Below are 16650 nucleotides of genomic sequence, written 5' to 3' on the forward strand. Positions count from 1 at the left end.
TGATCAGCAACGAAAAGAAAAACTGTTTCTCGAAATCAGTTTAATAAATAACTAGCTACAGGATACAACACAGTGGACAGAAGCAGACATTATTAATTGTAAGTAGAAAACACATCTTGAAATGGAAACTCGGCTTTATCTGGTATTAAAAGGTCTGATAGGAAGCAGACAGTGCCAGCTGAGCCCTCGTACAGGCTCTCTGGGTTATCTGGAAGACGTGCTTCACTTATAAACTCCTCAGTGTTCATGAAATCAGCAAAGAGTTTGGCTCTATGCAGGTACTTTGCGTCCCCAGTTAGTCTGTGTAGGAGTAGGAACACATATCCATTACCAGCTACTCCATGACATATCCCTGGGCCTTTGCGGAGCAGGCCCTTGTTCCAAACAATTTCACCAGCCTTTACGCAGGCATCATAGAACCTCTGGTCCTTGTAAATCAAATACGCTTTCGCCATGACATACACAGTCCCTGGCGCACCATGACACCAGTGCACTAACTTGTGCTCCGGAAGACCAACCTCTTCCATACAACATGGCCAGTTCCCTTCCTCAGTCTGTAGTGAGGCTAAGTACTCCAATGAAGTTTTGATATCATAAGCAGCCGACTTGTTGTAATGTATGTATCCAGGTACAGTGAGCAGCATTTGTAAAATGAAACTGATTCCATGAGCAGCTCCTAGATACTCTGTGTTATAATAGTGATACATCAAAGGGCAAGGGCTTTTGTGCTTTGAAGCATATTCCCTCCCAGAAGCAACTATAGTGTCACATATTTTGTGTAGCTCTTCTTGTGTGAACACACTGGTTTTAAGTTCCCGACTCATCCACAATGCACCAGCAAGGTACCCAGCGCGGCCCACAAACAACTCATCTCCTCCCCACTTAACAAATTTCGGGTTAAGAAACAGATTGTAGAGAGACTTGTATGCCTGAAGCGTTTCGGCGGAATGATCATCTCCAAGCTCTTTGTATAGAACTGTGGCCAAAGCAAAGGTGCCAGCATCACCAAGTAAGAAAGAGGTTTTATCCTGTGATGCATCCAATGCGGGCTTTAGGTACTCGAGTGCCTTTTGTAGATACATAGTCTTGTGCTCCGACAGTAATGGGTTTTTAGATAGATAATAGAACATGTAAGAAACGCCGGTAATGCCCACATACAGGCCGCCAGCGACCTTCTTTCGTGTGGGTTGCAAACGTTTTGCTATATTTTTAGTATGCTCGTTTATCTGAGTGATCAACTCATCCTTGTTGATTGATAATGAAGTTCCTGGCTTGTAATCATCGTAGGGATTCGGAAAAAAACGCACCATTTTAAATCCAAGTGGTGCAGTAGACAGTAAATACTTAAAAGGCCTAAATATAGATGTCACAACGTTGAAATTTCTAAGCATTAATATATAATAACGATTATTTTTGTACTTTGTTTATAATTTTTCTAGCAGTTCTATTCTGCTGTGATGTGATACGATGTTGTTTTGTTTTGTTATTTTGACAAGAATTTGACACCATTCTTGACATTCCTTCAGGGGTACCAATAATTAAAATCCGTACAAACCACATAAGATTTAGACGCGTTCATATAATGTGACCCAATATTTCTGTACACTGTACACAATGTTTTCATGTTTTATTCTACTTTATATAGAAGTTTTTTTATTTATTTTGATTATTCAGCAGATTATTAAAATTATTTAAAGTAACAAAAATACCATTACCATATTTCTATAACCAGGAATTAGATCAAGGGCGTTATTTCAGTTACTAAGCAACCAATATATTGAAAGTGATAAGATGGACCAAAACTGCCTTTTGTACGAATTTATTTTCATAAAAATAAAGTTGTATCAAATGGGGCCAATTGTTTCTTAAGTCTTTTTGTATCGTTGTTGTTAAATAAATTTATAAAAATATGCCTATAACGTATAACCGAGGCAATGTAAGTTACAAAACGAATTACCTGAAAAGCTTGTGTAATTACATAAATATGTAAATTTATTTATTTTATCATGCATTTCGATTGTTATTTCATATTTTGTCAATATTTGTTACAGGTAAGGAAGATCGCCTTCCGCACAAGGGGTCGGTCAGCTCAGTCTCTTGACGCAGGAGGGCCTCGAGTGGACCCTGGTGCTGGTGGCGACGGTCGCTTGTTTTTACAAATCAGGCCAGCGTTAACAGATCCTAGGGCAGCACTCGCTCAACGGTCCCACACAACGTTGTCAGGGTGAGTTTATCTGTGCTTTTCTAATTACATATTATCATGTATGTGGATTCAATCAGAGCTTAGCTTGCCACGTCGCGTTTCGTCGGGCTTAGTCTGAAAGCCTTAAAAAAAAATAACCAAAAGTTTTACATTACTCCACGTAAGCTCAGCTCAATTCTCAGTTTTCGCCTACATATTCCAGTTTTAATGAATTAATATTTTCAGAAATGATTTTGTCCCAAAAGAAGAAAACAAAGATGAAAGTATTAATTTACAAGCCGTGGGAGAAGGAAAAGTACAACTTTCTAGGACACCACAGGAGAAAGATCGACTGCCGGATAGGATAAGTCTAGACAGGTACATATTGATAAGAAAGCATAATCCTATCTAAAGTAAACAAATGTACGAGTGAACTTGTTTGCTTCGATAAAGAGTATTTTCATTCATTTTTTAAGATCAAGGAATGTTATGGTTATATAAACTATACTGGTATTTAAATAAATAACTTATACTATTGTTTCCAGGAGAGGACTTTCATCAATTCCTCATATAGTTGGAGAGCCAGGCTTAAGACTGTTATCATTACAACATAATCTTATTAACAGTTTGTCCGGATTATCTCCGTTGGACTTGGGCAAACTAGTATTTCTCGATGTCTATGACAACCAGATTGACAAAATAACTTCCTTGGAAAGACTGTTTAGTTTGAGAGTGCTGTTGATGGGAAAAAACAGGTAAAGACGCACATAGATACAAATGTAATAATCAGAACAGAAGAGGACATTCAAAGTTGGTTTCTGGTAATAACTCTGTAATAAAATTATTAATTTACAGGATAAAGCGAATTGAAGGCCTCACAAACTTGATTAAGTTAGAGGTTTTGGATTTACATGGAAATAGGATAGGAAAAGTTTGCGGTTTATCTAACTTAAATGAATTAAAAGTGCTCAATTTAGCTGGTAATCAAATAAAATGCGTCGGACAAATTGATCTTCAGGGTCTCTTGTCCCTACGAGAACTGAATTTAAAACGCAATCGTCTTAGGAAATTGATGGGGTTTCAAAATACGCCAAAGCTACAAAAATTGTACCTTGGTAACAACGATCTACAGAGGTAAGGTATACAGTAAAGATGTTATGAATTCTTTTCAAGTATCGACAGTTTTACTAACAACTGTTTTATTCCAAGTGTGGAAGATATGTCGTCACTCGCAGAAGCAGTCTCACTAATAGACGTCTCGCTTGATGGAAACCCTGTGGCTTTAGGCGGAGACTGTATACCATTCCTTGTCTCACATCTACCTAACTTACTTACTCTGAGTAACATGCACGTTACTGAACAGGTAATTACCTGATTAGGTTTGCAATATTCACAAAAGCATCATTCTTTTAAGTCATTGTGTGTCAAGGGCATGGCTGAACTGTGTATTTTTATATTGTTAATTTCTATAGGTTCGTAGGGCAGCAATGGCTTGGAGAAATAATAAGGAAGCTGCTCATGCTGCATACTGTGCCCTCGGTGGGGCTGCTCAACAAGAAGCAAGGCGTGACCAGATCATTAACAACGCTCGCACAAACTGGGAACTGCTGAGGTGTGTTACTGACAGATTAATTTGTACCACTTCTGCCGATCGCGATTTTTAAGCTTTTCTTGGCCATTTTCTTTACCATATAGTAATTAGTTGTATGGTTTTCAGGTCAGAAAATAAATGTTTCGTTGCTGCAACAAATCCTAGTAAGAATGCTGAAATTGACAAAGAATTTTCGATAGATGCTTCCACAGTAATCGCACAAACTGGTGGTGCACAAATAGCGCAAACGGCAGCACTTCCAGACGTGGTAGCGTCTATGCAACAACCTGAAACGGAGGATTCTGATTGTAAAAACAATAGCAGCGATGCAAATATAAAAACAGTTTCTGAGAGTGTTCCTAAAGCATCGCCTATGAAGAAATTACAAAGAAGTTCGACAGCCAGAAAACCTTCTGAGAGACGAGTTAACTTCTCTGATAGAAGTGCATCTCAGGACACGGATGCTTCTCACTCTACGTCCACTAGCAGTGATTTAAGACTGCCGCCCATTTTACTCCCCATAATATCTTCTTTAGAAAATGTCAAACTCTCTGATAGTTCAGAACCAATACTTAAACGATGGGAAAGTATTTCTAGTGTGGAACCAATTGTTGATTCATCGTTTAGTTCACTGCCATCATCGAGCAGCGATAGTGAAGAGGAGACTAAGAAACGGCCGGTTCGCCGCATGCCGACAGCTTTTCGTCGCAGAGAAAACTTTAGCACAATGCGATCCAAGTCTGTTTGCGACCCGGAAAGCCGGCGGTCTAAATCTAAAAATTCTGACATAAGTGAAAATGCTAGTAACATATCAAGTAGTACTAATGTCGGTTCCGTCGCTAATTCGTCGACATCAGGTAGTGATCATAACAGTAAAGTATTGCGTCGAGAAGGATCGCTTAATAGTAGAACAAGTAGAAACATAAGAAGTGCAACAATTACGCGAAGAAATGAAAGAGCGTCGTCAGCTACTAGGGCTTCCACAGCTAGAGCAAAAACAGTCAAAAACATGAATTTGGCAAATTTCAAATCGTCAGAGCCTGTTCCGAAATCTTTGCCTGCATCCAAAGATCGGGAGCAAGGTAGACAAAAACATGGCTATTGAAATTCGCAACATTATTTTCTAAATCACATAAATAACTAACGCATATCATTTTTAAGGAGTGGACTACCTGGTGGAAGTTTGTGATGGTGTGGTAAGTGCGTGGGGCGCAGGCGCCGTAAGGCGTTTGTCACGTGACTGGGACTGGGAACGAGCTCGAACGGTGACTCGCGCAGCTTATCACTACGTGCATTACAATGCCGTCGCTCAGTCTCTTCCAGAATTAAAGTCTAAGTAAGTTTATAATAAAGAAAACTTTCGCTCTTTTACTTTGAATACATTTCTTACTGTTAAGGAGCTCGTGGCTAAGCTATAACCGCATAAGTGATTCGATCACAGGTTAAGCTATGCTTGACGCGGTTGGTCAGTAGATGGGTGACCATCTTTGTCATAACGAGTTCTTCCGTGTTTCGGAAGGCACGTTAAATTGTGGGTCCCGGCTGTTATTCCTACATCTTTGACAGTCGTTACAGGTAGTCAGAAGCTTGAAAAAGTCTGACAGCCAGTCTAACCAAGGGGTATCGTGTTGCCCAGGAAACTGGGTTGAGGAGGTCAGATAGGCAGTCGCTCCTTGTAAAACACTGGTACTTAGCTGAAACCGGTTGGACTGGTAGCCGACCCCAACATAGTTGGGAAAAGGCTAGGCCAATGATGACATTTCTTACTGTTATCCATTACAGGTTCCCAAATGTAAGTCACATATCAGTTCGAGCGACAGGCTTGCAATGGCTCGGACAGTTGCACGCTCTAGCGGAACTGCGCGGCGTCACCGGACTTGTAGTATTACCAGAAGGCAATCCGATATACGCCAAAATCTGGAGAGAATACGCTGTCTACAGACTTGCTCATTGGGGATTGAAAGAGATTAATGATGAACCAGTAAGTTTCTTCAAAACGTTAGATCTTTTTATTTGAGGTAGTTTTTTCATCATCAATTTTGTTTCACTCAGGTGACGGATGAAGAAATAAAATCAGCCAATAGAACGTATGGCGGACTTAGTGATATAGTACTAAGGGCATTACCAGATGCACCTTTGCAGCCACTACTGTCACGGCTAGGGCGCAGTGGCAATAGTTCCGTGAGTGCTAAATCTTGGCTTCGGGCTGCCGACCCTGCACTCAGAGACGTTATAGCTAAAGAAGCTTTGCAATACAAAAAGGGAAATGTGTCACAGGTAAAGGTACAAAGTATTTCCACATGAACTAGAGGTGTGTGAGTGTGTTTTGAGTATGTATGTTTACTATGTTTGTTACCTATTCACACCCAAACGGGTGGACCAATTTCGATAAAATTTGGTATGGAAACAGCTGACACCGCGAGGGATAGTTAGTTTATTTATAACGTTACAGTTGAAGCGGTTAAACTGCATCGGAGTACATTTTTCATGTTCCAGGAGGATATGAGCTGGCGTGTACGTGGCCGAGGTCAACTATCCCATGCGATCGAACTGGCTTGCGGTGCAGCACAAAGTCTTCGAGCACTTGAACTTCAATGGCCAACTATACTAGTCGAAATGATTGAAGACATTTTAAAAGACTTCGCCGACATGGAGAATCATGTAAAGGAACAAATGAAAATGCTGATGGATTCCATGTAAACTAGGCATAAAAGTAGTCATAAATAGATTAGAATTAGTGTCAAATATTGCGCCGCCAAAACTAGATTATCGTCACTAATGTCAAGCGTAGTTTTAAAAGGAGTTTTCACATGTAGTCAATGCTACCTACTTGTTAATTAGTTAATCAAATACCACAAAACTGTTTAATATGACATAACTTTTGTAAGATTATAGTGTAAACAGTTCTGATGATTTATAAAAATAGCCGGTAAATTTTTGACTGAACAGTATTGTTGCTCAATCTAGGTAGGAAGTTGTACTTTGCAATTATTAGCACTGTGTAATGTGTTTGTAGTATAGCAAAACTGATAAAATAATAATATGACCAGCATATAAAATCAAAACAAAAAGGTATCTATCATTTTTTGTAAAAAAAAAGGATTTGTGAGTTATTCATTATTTAGAAGCATAAATCACTTTTGTTGACTCGTCGGGCTGGCCTATTTGATTATCAAAATGTCTTCTACTTCTGGTTATATTAAAATGTACCTTCATTGTAATACGTTGTCATTTATAATAATAGTTATTATTATATATAGGTGATAAACTGCCCTGCATGTGCCTAGTTAAATTTAATACATAATAAAGAATTTATACCACTTAATAACCTTTTACTTATTATTTTCCTTAAACACTACTTGAATAGTACAGGTTAATCATGTCACTCACTGACTGCTGAAACTACAGGTTCAATCCCTGCCATGGGAAACAAAAGGCACGACATTTTGTTTTATTCATTCAAGTTCAATAGTTAACGACTAGGATTTAAGACACTAATCGAGTTTTACGATTAATAAAAGTTTAAAATAATCAGTTTGTTGAAACCTTCTTACTATAAGCCACGGAAAGTCTTCACGCTGAAAATCTTTTTACGGTTTTACGAACGCATTAAAACTGTAGCTATCCTGTGACATGGCAGACTACCAACCAAATAGACGCTAAATGTTATAGTGTCAAGTAACACAAAAAGCTGTCAAAACACAGAAAAGATAATCTTAAAAGCTTGAATTTTACGTATAAGTGTAAAATGAGGCTGTAGTTTGTATTTATCAGAGTATTTACGAAATGGACGACACTGAAAGTACGACAACGTCAGCGGATGAGAACACTGGTAACTTGTGTGACAATCCTACCCGAGACACCCTTGCCGAGGGTTTGCTTGGTCTTTTGAAGCCTACCGTCGATCAATTAGACGACAGAGTAAGAGCCACTAGGTAAATATCAATCATTTCTAAAATACAACAATCTTTTACACTATTTAACTGTAAAAAGTATCATTTTATTTTATAGTGTTTAGAAATTAACTACTTATGAACAAAATTATTAACCTGCCACACTATAACCTGAATTTCGAATTTCATTTCTTCACTATTAGGCATATTTTAGTGTAGGGTATTGTTAATGATAACGAAAATGGAGTAAAGGGTGGGTGGCTAGAGGCACAAACTGTACTAGAATGGGTGTTTGGAATATTTTATACTAATTTTTAACCCCTATTCTACAAGCTATTGAAATTTTCTGTTAGAAACTTATTTCTTAATAATGTTCATTAAATTAAATCATGAACAATAATTGTTTTTCCAGAATTTCCCAATTAGAACTAAAGCAACAGATAGACTCCTTGAATGAAGAGCTACAGAATGTGCGAGAGGCTCTGAACAACCACCCTGACCTGGACCCCTATGTGAAGAAGCTAATATCTTGTAAACACAAAGTTACTGTTGCTTTGAATGTGTTACAAGCATCACAGGTTTGTTGACACCACTCATTGATGGTAATTTTAGGGCAAAATGCAATTATTACTTAATCAAATTCTATTCTCAAAACAAAAATAAGTTTTTATATATTAAAATAAATATTTCTAATAAAAAGGCTAATATCCCAGTGAGATATCAAAATTTACGTTGATAAATTCAGGTCATCAAGACCACTTTTCTTACCTTTGACGAATATTTATGAATACAGATGTTCCAGTTTTAAAATTATTGATCATTATTTCACATTTAAATTCCAGGATAGACTGAATGAAATTAGACGGATGGTGAACAAAGAGAAGAGTGTTAGAACAACTGTTATCACTGAGCCACCTCCAGAGCCTGAGCAGGGCACCAGCGGAGTGGTCTCCGAGAAGGGAAGCATTAACTAGCAACATGGAGACCCCATACCAAAACCATATCAACAAAGCTGACTTTGACCATGTCTACGAACCAGCCGAGGACAGCTTCCTACTCATTGACGCCTTAGAAAAAGATCTAGAATATTTAAAGAAGAAAAACCCCACATTTTGTCTAGAGGTCGGCTCTGGTAGTGGTGTCGTCATAACAGCTTTCGGTATGGCATTCCCACAGACATTCTGTATCAGCACTGATGTTAATTTAAAAGCTTGCGTCATGTCAAAGCAAACGGCTGCTTACAATAAAGTTAATTTAGATGCGTGCAATATGGATTTGGCTAGTTCCTTTACCAACAATAAGTTTGATGTGATAATCTTTAATCCGCCGTATGTGGTGACTGACAGTGATGAGTGTGGCGGTACCGATATCACAGCTAGCTGGGCAGGCGGGACCAAGGGCCGCGAGATTACAGACAGACTGCTCAACATGATACCAAAGAAACTAGCTAATGATGGAGTGTTTTACCTCCTGCTTATTGAAGAAAACATTCCTGATGAAGTTGTTCAGATCATGAGCAGTCACGGATACATGTCTGAGACTGTAGTGAAGAGAAAAGTACGTAATGAGCAACAATTAGTTATAAAGTTCTTTATGTGAAAGTTATATATGTGGCATGCAATAAATATCCTATAAACAGTTATGATCACAGACTAGTTTAACCTTACTCTGACTGGCCACAAAAGTAAGACAACCTACAGTTTATTAGTTTCTAGCATAATAAACCTACAGTTAAGTTGCTACTGCATTCAGTTTGTTATGTATTTTATAAGTTTAACAATATATTGTATATTTTGTAAGGAAAAAAAGACACTTTTATTTATGTCTTTCCCGATTTTAGGCCGCGTTTCAACCAGAGATGTGCGAGAAGCGAAGCGAGGGATGCTTGTAAAGAACCAATAAAATCGCTTCATTTACCTCGCCTCGGTCAGCACGGCTCTGGTGGAATCGCAGCCCTAGGTTCTTGCCATAACGGTGATGCATGAAATTAAAAACTTTGCTACATGTAAAAATGCATAGCAAAATATATTTTGATACAAATAAACAACAATTGCATAATCTTATTTATCTAAGGTTCTTTTTGACAGCTTCCCCGTATTCTTTTGCGCCTGCGTCGTTTTCCTCAGCGCCTGGCAATGACCCGCATTGTTTCACCCACCTCTGAATGTTTGGGAAACTTGAAATGTCCCATCCTACTGCCTAGAATGAAAAAAGGGTAATAATAGTTTAGTAAAAGGGTATTTTATTGAAGCGTATCATAAGTTTATTTAGACCGTCATCGTCTGACAGATTTTCAAGAAATATTAAATACGATTTTTAAATTCTATCACATTAAAAAGGTAGGGACAATCAAAAGCACTTGAGATGATGAAATGCACTGTAGGGGGGGACTAGTAATAAAAAGCCTACTGGTAAGTGACGTCAAAGGAGATTTTAAAATTACTATAACCCCTTCATTTGTTGTTTACGAAATAGAATAAAAAAAGTTTCCAATCCCTTTGGATTTTTTAGACGGACTAAACATACCTATCTATGATACCTGTTTTTGTCAAATTGGTACTCAATTGATACCAACTATATACTATATACTTCTCTTTTAAAGTTAGTCATATAGATATCTTACCAAAATGCTTGACAGTGTGGCATAACTTGCTGTGTCAGCTACAGTAGGGTTGTCTCCAGCCAACCATTTTGTGGAACTTAGAAATATGTCAAGGAATCCGAGCGTTGTGTTGAAATCATCTTTTAATGGCTTTTGGATTTCCGTAGCTCCTGAAAATAATATTGGAGCCTGGAAATGTAATTACTTAATTAGTAGTAATTGCTTAACTTAATGCTAAACATGTATTAATTAACAACCGTCTCAGCCAATCAGACCCAAAAGCGTCTTTGCGACAAATGACCTTGTAAGACTCAAACACTTGTTGGAATACGACTGTCCAATTTCCAAACGATTTATGACTAAAATAAAAAAAACCTATTAAAGGAAAAAAAGTTACAAATGTACTCACACAAATAGCTCTCATCTTCACATTTAGAAAGGTTGCGTCGAAATACAGTCTCTGGTTGACGAACGCTCGCTTCTGTAAATCTTTTGGATAAAACTGTTCGTCTTTCCCATACTTATCAGCCAAGTAACATGCGATGGCACGACTTTCCCATAATATAAAACCATTGTCCTCTAATGTAGGTACACAATGCTGAGGATTTATTTTCAAGAAACTCTCCTTCAAGTTATCTTTCTTAAAAGTGTTTACTGGTTGTATTTCTATAGGTAACTGAAGGTACCTTGCTGCAAGCAAAGCTCCACGGGAAGGCCCGCTGACCGTAAAGTGATACAGTTTAAGCGACATTATTAAAAAATATGAACGAACTAACTGCTAACCTAACTTATTCAAACTGATTACCTATATAGAAATAAACTGGTTTATGCTTATCACTTTATTTGACCATTATAACGTATCTCCATTTATAATCAGAATGACTTGGGTATTTTATGGCAAGAACACAGTGTTTTTAGTTTGTACTGTCATCGGCTTTGCTGATACACAGTACGATAATTTATTACGGAATCTACAGTAAACAGCTGTAGACGGGCACAGCTGGGGGAAGGCTAATGACGTGATAAAAAAATGTTATCAGTTATTTAAATTATGCGTTTTTATTAAGTCATCCCATTTAATAAAACAAAATTTTCACCAATAATGCCACTATATGTGTTTATTTTAGATAATAAAATTTATCAACCATACCAAATAATTATAAAAATGTAAGCACCTCAAATATGATAGCACATAATAAATTTAACAGTAAAAAAATAGTTTAAATCATTTATACATGGCATAGGTACATATAGCATTTCTTTTTTATTTAACATTTTATTTCAGATTCTTTTTCACAGCTTCACCAAAAGCTTTAGCACCTTCGTCGTTTTCGGCTGCTCCTGGCAATTGGGAACATTCTTTCAGCCATCTCTCAATGTTTGGAAAACTTGAAATATCCCAGCCAACAGCCTGCAATACAAGAGAGTATATTGCTCAAAATATATTATTTTTAAACCTTTGTCGCGATTTTTCACTGTGCTCATCAGGGTCCATAAACATTTGATTCTTGCCTGTTTTTTTCTTTTTTAGGTTTATCATAAAACAATAAATAATTAAACATAAAATACTTTGAAAATCATTGCATCAGTTGCAGGTATGTGAGTATGTATAAAAATGACTGAACTATTCTTCTGGTACACACTATTGGATGATTATGATATCAGCATTATTTAAGAGATTCAAGACAGTCTGCACAGACTGCTAAGCAGTTGTAGATAGTTTTCTGATAAATAATAGACGTTTGCATAGTTCAAGCTTCTATTTTCAATTGCCGCCATTCCAAATCTGGCGCGTCGCTCCTCACTTAACCACAGACAACACAAATATTTATAATCATATGTAACACCTCCACCCTTAATTATTACAGATAAACTTACTTACTAAATTATATTAAACAACATATCAATAATAATCTTAACAATCTTATAATATATTTTCTTACTTCAATCATCATCAAACCCATATCTCTTAACCGGTTTGCGTGTACGATTACTAGTTCGTATATCCCGAGTAATAGGAACCCTAGGACTACCCGTCTCCTGCACCTTGGGCATATTTAAAGGTACACTTGACGTTGACAAGGGTTCACTTGTAACCAAATCACTTCCGTCTGTTTGCGTGCGGGATGTTTCCTCGACCAATGCTTTCGTCAAGCTGGTTCCGTTTGTCCGGTCCGGTTCTGTGTTCGGCGCTCGATTATTGTCCGAAGGAAACACGAGAGAAGAGCGAGAGCTCTTAACAGGCTGAACTGGTTGAAAGTTCCTAAAGTTTGCATCTACTAGCCTAGCTGTCCTATTTATCACTCTTGGTTTTAGTTGGTCAATGTGTCTATGCACCTCAGTGCCGTGGATAGATTTAACATTATAATCTGTACTACCTGTTTTCTCTATAACAGTCCCTGCAGACCACTTGTTTGAGCTACGGTATTCTCTGAACCATACAAGGTCCCCGGATTAAACTGTCTTGTGACGCCACTCGATGTAGCTTCTACTGTCTCTTGGCGAGCTCTAATAAGTGCCTTCTGGTCTGGTTTCAAACAATCTAACCGCATGCGCAAGTTGCGCCCTAATAACATCTTGGCGGGGCTTTCCCCGGTTGTATAGTGTGGTGTGTTTCTGTACGCCAGCAGAAAACGACACAATGTGGAGTGTACGTCGGATTTCGATTTAATCGCCTTTTTAATGCTCTTTTTACAAATTTTAACAGCGTTTTCCGCTGCCCCATTAGAAGCTGGGTGATAAGGTGCCGAAAATATATGTTCTATACCATTATTATTTAAGAATTGCTGAAATTCTCCACTGAAAAACGGAGGGCCATTATCACTAACCAATTGTTTAGGTAACCCAAATCTCGCCCACATCTCTCGTAATTCTTTTATTACCGCTTGCGATGTGGTGCTCAGCATTCTAATAGCTTCAATCCACTTTGAATGTGCATCGACTACCACTAGATAAGTAAGACCGGCTACCGGTCCTAAGAAGTCTACGTGTATCCTGGTCCACGGTCGATCTGGCCACGGCCAGGCGCGGGGCGCATGCGCAGGTGGTGCGTCCGCCACTTCAGCGCACACGGTGCAGCTGCAACATGCTGTCTCTAGTGCCTCGTCTATTCCCGGCCACCATACGTAACTTCGCGCTAACGATTTAGTTTTGACTATGCCCATGTGACTCTCATGAAGCTCAGCGATCACTTTATTCCTACACGTACTAGGAATTACTAGCCTATGTCCCCACATTACACACCCTAGCTCAATATATAATTCCTTTCTACGGTTAAAATATGGTTTTAATTCTTTCATTTCGACCTCGACCGGCCAGCCATCGTTTATATATCTGGCTACTCTGCTCAATACACTATCCGAAACGGTTTCTTTTTTAACGTTTGATAATCTAATAACAATGCTTCCGCGGCAAAGTGTAAATACGTTTGTTCAGGTGTGTCTAATTCTTCACTAATAACCCCTTCTTTATGAGTGCTAATTAACCTAGACAAAATATCTGCCGTGTTTTTATCTGATCGAATGTACTCTATATTAAAATCGTAAGCTGATAGTTTAATGGCCCACCGCTGTAAACGACTCGCCGCCGTGTTCGGTATTCCTGCATGGGGCCCAAAAATTGTGACCAGCGGTTTATGATCTGTACGTAGTGTAAACTTTCTGCCATAAAGATACTGATGAAACTTGTCTACCGCGAAAATTATAGCCAAGGCTTCTTTATGTATCTGGCTGTAGTGTAACTCCGCGGCAGTGAGCGCCCGCGATGCGTACGCCACAACCCGCTCGCTGCCGTCAGACGCGCGCTGTGCCAGCACGGCCCCCAGCCCGCGTGCGCTCGCGTCGCATGTTACTATGCTCTCCAGCGATATGTCAAAGTGTGTCAATACTTCAGTACTACATAGAAGTTGTTTAATTTTATTGAACACATATCTATGTGTTTTAGTCCATTGCCAATGTTTACCTTTCTTAAGTAATTCGTAAAGTGGTGTAATATGAGTACTCAAATTCTTAATGAATTTTCCATAGAAATTAACCATACCGAGAAAAGACTTCAACTCTGAGACGTTAGTTGGGTCGGGCATAGATAGGATCGGTTTTATTTTATTTGCATCTACCCGTACGCCATGTTTATCAATTATGAATCCTAAATATTTTACTTGGCCTACCATAAACTCACACTTTTCTTTTTTTATTTTCAACCCATTCCTCTCTAAAATACTAAAAACCTGTTCAACTCTTTCTAAATGAGATTCTAATGACTTATTCTTTATTAAAATATCATCATAGAATATGACTACGTCCTGCACGTTTTTAAAGAGATTCATCATGAACTTTTGAAAAATGCCCGGACTGGAAGAGAGACCATAAACGAGGCGATTGTATTTAAAAAGTCCTCTGTGTGTATTAATTACTGTGTAGTTCCGAGAAGTTTCATCCAAAATTAATTGATTGTAAGCCTGTGACAAATCTAGCTTAGTAAAATAATGATTGCCACTCAAATTACTAAATAAGTCCTCTACCTTCGGGACCGGGTACCTGTCAACCAGTAAAGCCTTGTTAAGTGTCACCTTATAATCCGCGCATAAGCGTATTCCACCGTCTCCCTTCCTCGCTATAACTAGCGGTGTGGCCCAGTCGGACCGTTCAACGGGCTCGATGACGCCGGCGCGCAGCATCGCGTCTAACTCAGCATTGACCCGCGCCAGCAATGCATAAGGCACGGGGCGCGCTCGACAAAATACTGGCTCGGTCCCATCCCGCACGCATAACTTGACTTCTTCACCGGTATATTTGCCCAACGTGCCATCGAATAGGTTGTCATGTCTGGAAATGATATCGTTAAACATTTTATTTTTACATAATTTAATGTGGTTACATCTAGTAAATTTTGGTATCTCAATATTCAATTCCGATAACCATTGTCTACCTAGTAAATTAGTAGTACCCTTATCGATCACATAGAGATCTAGTTTCTTCATATTTTTCATATATTGCACATCAGTCTCTAAATACCCTATTGGTTGAATGACAGAGCCATCATAAAATTTTACTTTCATTTTACATGGTTTCAAAGGTAATTCTTTAAAATGCTCCTTATACGTAGACTTGCTTATACAGGATAACGCAGAGCCTGTATCAATCTCCATCGATAAGGTTTTATTATTAATTAGAAGCTTTATACACACCGGTTTATAGTTGGTTAGTGACATTTGATACATCGGTTCCTCGTTTGTACCCTCAACGTCTTGCTCCGAGCCGGAGTTGTCATCCATCGCTGGCTCGCTCAGCCAGTACGCCGCGTCGGTAACGTCGTTGCTGCGTGCGGTGCGAGCGTTGCTGCGCCCCCGCGCGCCATGTTGCCGCTCCGCCATACACCCGCTCCGTAGGCGCTCGACCCGATCACGCGTCCTCTACGTGACCTTCCTCGCGCGCCATTATTCCCGCGGTTTGAAATCGTAGATTTTATGCGACGATCAAATTCTTTTTTTCTACAAACTCTTCGTAAATGGCCAGGTTGTCCACAATAACTACATTCGAACTCCTTGTACCTACAGTTATGTGCCCCATGACCGTTGACCCCGCAGGCTGAACATTTATTGAGTTCCAACTTGTGTATTCTCTCGCTTAGTTCCCGGCTGGTAGTTTGTTCCTGCGTTCCCTCTACGGCCCCGGCGTCCCGCTCAGCTGCCTCCAGAGTATTGGCTAATACTAGCGCTTTTTGATAATCTATGTTATCTTCCGCGAATAACCTCTGACGTATATATTCGCTACGTAACCCGCACACAAACTGATCCCTCAAATTTTCTTCTAAATTGATCTTGAATTCACAATAACGTGACATCTTTTTCAAATCTGCCACGTAATCAGCTATCGTTTCTCCCGCTGATTGGCGTCTTTGTCGGAACCTATACCTCTCCGCGAGAATTGATGGTTTCGGCTGTAGATGTGCTTGCAGTAATTCCACCGCTTCTTTATATTTCAGGGTTGATGGTTTTCTCGGGCTCGCCAAAGTAGACAGTAACTCATAAGCCGGTTCGCCGATAAGAGCTATTAATGTTGGTAACTTCAAATCTTCCGCTATTTTGTTAGCAACAAAATACATTTCGAGACGATCGACGTACGCCGACCAATTCCCATTTTTTATGTCAAAATCTCGAACTTTCCCAACAGACATTTTTAATCACCCCCAAAGCACTATACCACAATAATTTAAGACTTTATTCTGCACCGAATATCGTTCCGTTATCCTCGTCGCCACTGATAAATAATAGACGTTTGCATAGTTCAAGCTTCTATTTTCAATTGCCGCCATTCCAAATCTGGCGCGTCGCTCCTCACTTAACCACAGACAACACAAATATTTATAATCATATGTCACAACT

General features: G+C 39.0%; 4 protein-coding genes and 1 long non-coding RNA gene across 7 annotated transcripts; 2 read left to right on the forward strand and 3 right to left on the reverse strand.

Annotated features, from left to right (window-relative positions):
• Positions 1-23: 23 nt before the first annotated feature.
• LOC113502979 (lanC-like protein 3) lies at positions 24-1533 on the reverse strand. The gene has a single exon (XM_026884763.1). The coding sequence runs from the start codon at positions 1389-1391 to the stop codon at positions 93-95; it is 1299 nt and encodes a 432-aa protein (XP_026740564.1). The 5' UTR covers positions 1392-1533; the 3' UTR covers positions 24-92.
• Positions 1534-1657: 124 nt separating this feature from the next.
• LOC113502941 (leucine-rich repeat-containing protein 49) lies at positions 1658-7095 on the forward strand. 2 transcript variants are annotated; one of them, XM_026884703.1, is made up of 12 exons: positions 1658-1936; positions 2052-2224; positions 2429-2560; positions 2728-2937; positions 3038-3316; positions 3392-3545; positions 3655-3794; positions 3900-4855; positions 4935-5109; positions 5556-5754; positions 5826-6056; positions 6270-7095. In XM_026884703.1, exons 1-12 carry the CDS (start codon positions 1910-1912, stop codon positions 6471-6473), a joined length of 2880 nt encoding a protein of 959 aa, XP_026740504.1. In that variant the 5' UTR covers positions 1658-1909; the 3' UTR covers positions 6474-7095. The 2 variants fall into 2 exon arrangements, with proteins under 2 accessions (XP_026740504.1, XP_026740512.1); XM_026884711.1 differs by having other exon boundaries at positions 5826-6050.
• Positions 7096-7421: 326 nt separating this feature from the next.
• Positions 7422-9474, forward strand: LOC113503000 (SNAPIN protein homolog). Of its 2 annotated transcripts, none has more exons than XM_026884784.1 (3): positions 7422-7708; positions 8079-8244; positions 8509-9474. In XM_026884784.1, the coding sequence occupies exon 3, from the start codon at positions 8645-8647 to the stop codon at positions 9263-9265; it is 621 nt and encodes a 206-aa protein (XP_026740585.1). In that variant the 5' UTR covers positions 7422-7708; positions 8079-8244; positions 8509-8644; the 3' UTR covers positions 9266-9474. The 2 variants fall into 2 exon arrangements, with proteins under 2 accessions (XP_026740585.1, XP_026740593.1); XM_026884792.1 differs by having other exon boundaries at positions 7427-7708; positions 8509-8749.
• Positions 9475-9666: 192 nt separating this feature from the next.
• On the reverse strand, positions 9667-11258 carry LOC113502990 (glutathione S-transferase 1-like). Its single transcript, XM_026884773.1, has 3 exons — positions 10678-11258; positions 10290-10457; positions 9667-9865 (listed from the first exon to the last, which is right to left on the reverse strand). Exons 1-3 carry the CDS (start codon positions 11017-11019, stop codon positions 9731-9733), a joined length of 645 nt encoding a protein of 214 aa, XP_026740574.1. The 5' UTR covers positions 11020-11258; the 3' UTR covers positions 9667-9730.
• A 284-nt stretch (positions 11259-11542) lies between these two features.
• Positions 11543-12049, reverse strand: LOC113503046. Its single transcript, XR_003401401.1, has 2 exons — positions 11838-12049; positions 11543-11679 (listed from the first exon to the last, which is right to left on the reverse strand). It is a non-coding gene; the product is annotated as an uncharacterized LOC113503046 (long non-coding RNA).
• Between the last annotated feature and the right edge of the window lie 4601 nt (positions 12050-16650).

This window comes from Trichoplusia ni, chromosome 2, assembly GCF_003590095.1.
Source record: "Trichoplusia ni isolate ovarian cell line Hi5 chromosome 2, tn1, whole genome shotgun sequence".
NCBI lineage: Eukaryota > Metazoa > Arthropoda > Insecta > Lepidoptera > Noctuidae > Trichoplusia > Trichoplusia ni.